Raw genomic sequence first — 4575 nt, 5'->3', positions numbered from 1 at the left:
AGAGCAGTTGGGGGTCACTGAGGCGGGGGCCTGGCTGAGTGAGGGGCATGGAGTGGGAGCCGTGGAGCTCAGAAGCAGTGGGGGCGGGGGGGACCAAGGGGAGAGAGACTCCAGGCTGGCTCTTGGTTTTCTGGCTGGAGCGTGGAGGGGATGTGGTGGCATTATGAAGGGGAGACAGGAAAAGGAGGGGGCTCCCGGGGAGACGATGAGTTCGGTCAGGCGGGAATACATAGGTCAGAACTCGGAAGAGTCCGAAGCGGGAGTGTCCTTGCCATGGGGGAGGGACGGGATGGGAGAGGGACAGAGAGGAGGGGTGGGGGTGGCAAGGATAAGGTGGGAGGAGGACAGGAGCAGCCAGAGCCATGAGAAGCCAGCGGGGTGGACAGTGGCTCAGGGTAGATGTGGCTCAGGGTAGAGTGGGAGAGTAGACAGAATTGACCTTTGGATGCAGAAAGGTGGGCCCATGGACCAGTGTGGTGTGGTGGGCTCCACGCTGGTGTGGGCTTGAGAGAGTGCGGGAAAAGGGGGGCAGGGCCTCTGCTCCCCTGGTTCTGGAGCCGTCTCCAGGATATACCAAAGTGGCCCACAGAGGCCCAGGAAGCACGCCAGCCTCGGTTCCTGGATCAGATCCTGGAACTGAGGAGGGTGTCTGTGCGGAACTGCTAAGGCCCAAATAGAGCCTGGGGTTGGGTCGGTGCGCCCCCAGCGTGAGTGGCTTCGCTTCGGTCAAGCTCTGTGGTTATGCCAGACGCAGCCGGGAGGAAGCCGGGGAAGGGCGTGTGGGAACTCTGGCCCTGTCTTCGCAGCTCTTCTGGAGAGCCGAGATTATTTTTAAAATAAAAAGCTAAAAACAAAGAGGCCGAAGCAGGTGAGGAAACAGCATAGAAGGTGGGACTCCAGTTTTGTCCCCTCGATGCATCTGTGCGTGTCCTGTGTGTGCACAACACGGGAGCCGGGAAAGGCTGGGAAGGGCGCGGGCGGAGGCTTTGGGACGCAGGTGATGGCTGCCTTTGAGTGTACAGCTTTGTGTACATGCTGATCTTTGTTTTACAAAGAGTGAAAATAGTCATAGCGTTTACGACGAGAGAAAAACAGGCTTTTTCACATTTTTGGATTTGGAAAAACAAATAGAATGTTCCCCTGGCCCCGTGCCTTCCTCCACCTGCTCTGGTCTCCCTGGCGAGTCAACCTTGTCAAGTGAGTGAGTTGTTCTTCCACAGACAGAGCTTTGGGGATTGTCCGTGGGGCTCTGGGGGTGGAGCACAGAGAATCCTCGGGACGCCCCCTTTCTCTCCCCCACCGGTCCCCCTCACACCACCGACACCGTTTCCAGAGCAAGAACCCAGGCAGGCCCATGCGGGCACTGGGGACTCAGTGTTCATTCTCTTTGGAGGTTGGGAGACAGATTGCAACCTCACGAAAGGAGCAGAGACTCAGGTGACCCAGCGAGAAGGGTGTTTCCCGCTCTCGGGAGAGCGCAGCGCCGGCACAGGGCGTCTGCACTAAAGGAGACGGGTCACTCTGGAGGCCTCTCCAGCTCAGGCGCGGGCTTCTCGCGTGCACATGGGCCTAGATGTCTGTGTGCTCACGGTCTCCTGTCCCCCTCCGACCACAGGCATCTCTGGGAAGAGCCAGATCCTTTTCGCTCTCGTCTTCACTACCAGGTACCTGGACCTGTTCACCAACTTCATCTCTATCTACAACACAGTCATGAAGGTGAGGGGGGTCGGGGCAATGGGGGTGCCTGCGGAGGCCCCCCACACCATGAGACTACGCTGGGGAACTCAGGCTGTGGAGCCAGGCGGACCTGGTTTGAGTCCTGTCTAAGGAAGAAAGGCGTCATGGGAGGGAATCCTACCTTGTCTGGCAGGGCTACTGTGAAGATGCCATGAGAGAGCAAATGTAAAGTGCCTAAAACCCACAAGCTATCTAAGCAAAGTGGCTTCCCTTTCTCCTCCATTATCAGAGATGCCCCTTTGGGATCCCAGGCATCTTGTTCCTAGGACTGGGGGAGGAGGCTGCTGTGGGTGCGAACTTGAGTGTGAGGGCCTGAAATCACTGTCTCTTTAAATTCAACACAACAAGTGGTGCCGTTTCTTCTCTGCCCAAGGGTCTGACTTGTGCCCAGCACACCAGCCCTTAGCGTGGCTCCTGAGGTCTAGGAACTGTGAAGAGGTCAGGTTCCACATTTTTTGTGACATGAAGAAGTGATCACCTACCCTAGCTGGTTTGGCTCAGTGGCCAGAGCATCGGCCTGCGGACCATAGGATCTAAGGTTGATTCCGGCCAAGGGCACGTACCTGGGTTGCAGGCTCCTCCCTGGCCTGGGCCCTGGTTGGGGCGTGTGCAGGAGGCAACCAATCGATGTGTTTCTCTCACATCGATATTTCTCTGTTTTTCCCTCTCTCTTCCACTCTCCCTAAAAAAAAATCAATGGAAAAATATCCTCGGGTGAAGATTGAAAAAAAAGAAAAAAGAAGTGATCACCACGCCCGTGACTCATTCGCTCATTCCGGCATTTGTTCTGTGCTGGGTCCTGAGTTAGGGGCTGGGAATTCAGAAGTCAACAGGACCCTCTTATAGGAATTCCCTCCTAGGGAAGACACTGTTACACAAACATTTACAGAACATATGATCATGGGCAGCAGCTAGTATTTTTAGCTATGGTGACAGAGTATGTGTGCCTCATTCTGGTGAGAAAAGACTTCAATGAAATAACCTGAATTGTTTTTTTGTTTATTTTTAAACCTCACCCAAGGATATTTCTCCCATTGCTTTTTAGAGAGTGGAAGGGAGGTGGGAAGGGAGGGAGGGCCCCTGCTCCTGCCCCAGGTAACCACTATTGTGACTTCTACTATATGGATTACTTTTGCCTGTTCTTTTTGTTAATCCTCACCCAAGGATATTTTTCCCCCCATTGATTTTTAGAAAGAGTGGAAGAGAGGGAGAAAGGGTGGGAGCGAGAGAGAGAAAGAGAGGGAGAGAGAGAGGTAGAGAGAGAGAGAGAGACATCTATGAGAGAGACACATAGATTGGTTGCCTCCTGCACAACCCTAACCGAAACTTGAGGTCAAACCCGTGACCTTTTGGTGCCCAGGCTGACACTCTTATTATTTTTATTTTTTTAATATATATTTTTATTGATTTTAGAGAGGGAGAGGGAGAGAAACATCCATGAGAATCGTCACTCGGCTGCTTCCTGCACGCCCCCTAGTGGGGAATCCAGCCTGCAGCCTAGCAATGTGCCTTGATGGGGAATTGAACTGTGACCTCCTAGTTCATGGGTTGACGCTCAACCACCGAGCCATACCAGTCGGACACTACAAATAACCCTTTAGGCCAGTGTAGTCCCAGACCAGCACCAGCAGCATCACATAGAAACTCGCTAGAAATGTAGATCCTCAGGCCCACTCAGACCTACTGAAGCAGAAACTGGGCAGTGAAGGGGCAGTCAACTATGTGATTTTGATGCATCTCCAAGTTTGAGAACCTCTGGCCTAGAAGGTTTGAGGCCAGATCCTACGATCATTCCATGCTGGAGGACAGCTGCTGCTAATTAGAAAGAGAACGTTTCTGAAGGAGCAGTGACCGATGGGCTGAGGGGTGTTAGTCCTTGTGGAAGAGTGCCCACAAGTCACTGATGCGGAAGTCAGAGTGCCCACAAGTCACTAAAAGCTCCGGTTTTAAAAGTGCCCTGTGATGCCACTGAGGAATCCTCCTGCAAAGACCAGTCCTGGCCTTTGGCCTGGGCACCTCTGAGTCCTCACCGTAGCACTGTCAGTCCCAATGAGAAGCATGACGTTACTAACAAGGGTCATTAGCTTCAGGTTCTAGGCTACTGGACCAAAGAGAAATTGAAAACCCATTTCACCTCTTCCACCTTAAGGCAGAGCACTAGCCGTGAGGCTGGGTAGGTCCCAGCTCACGGTGGCTTTGAAGCCCAGGCACGTGGCTGGGAAATGACTTCATCGATGCCCCCGTGTCTCCCCTTTGCAGCTGGTGTTCCTCCTCTGCGCCTATGTCACGGTGTACATGATCTATGGGAAATTTCGGAAAACGTTCGACAGCGAGAATGACACGTTCCGCCTGGAGTTTCTTCTGGTCCCAGTCATTGGCCTCTCCTTCCTTGAGAACTATAGTTTCACGCCCCTGGAGGTAAGCAAGGGGCCCCGGGGACTGATTCTCAAAGGTAAACGTGCGCCCAGCGTCCTGCCCTCGGGACTCGTGTCTGGGCGTGTTTTCTTCCTCAGATTGTTCAGCGGGAGGTTTAGAAACGAGCAACAAGCTGTCCACACCGCCCCGTGTGGAAACGGCATTTCCCGTGGTGTTCAGGCACAGCCTCACAGCACCACCTACGGCTCTTGGGACCCGTCCAGCGGGTGGTTAGTGGGCACCAGAGCACAGCCCAGGCCAAGGTTTCAACTCTGTAGTCTGAGCTGTAGCCGAACAACCTGGGGCAGCAAGCACCTCGCGCGATTCTGATGCTGGCGTTCAGTCTACATGGTGAGAAGCCATGGCCTCAGTCAGGGGAGTTTATATAGTAAAATTCTGCGGTTAAAATACTGAGCTATAGGA

At 53.7% G+C, this 4575-nt stretch overlaps 1 protein-coding gene across 1 annotated transcript in view; it reads left to right on the top strand.

Moving 5' to 3' along the window:
- The first annotated feature begins 1543 nt into the window (after positions 1–1543).
- Positions 1544–4575, top strand: part of KDELR3 (KDEL endoplasmic reticulum protein retention receptor 3) — a 5176-nt gene continuing 2144 nt past the window's right edge. Inside the window, exons 1-2 of the mRNA XM_006752739.2 lie at positions 1544–1716; positions 3997–4155. Of these exons, the coding sequence (XP_006752802.1) occupies positions 1564–1716; positions 3997–4155 (312 nt within the window). The 5' untranslated portion in view covers positions 1544–1563. The remainder of the gene's footprint in view (positions 1717–3996; positions 4156–4575) is intronic.

This window comes from Myotis davidii, unplaced genomic scaffold, assembly GCF_000327345.1.
Source record: "Myotis davidii unplaced genomic scaffold, ASM32734v1 scaffold2370, whole genome shotgun sequence".
Classification (NCBI taxonomy): Eukaryota; Metazoa; Chordata; class Mammalia; order Chiroptera; family Vespertilionidae; genus Myotis; species Myotis davidii.
Note: the sequence above shows the minus strand (reverse complement) of the source record. Positions and strands in the feature narration are given on the sequence as shown.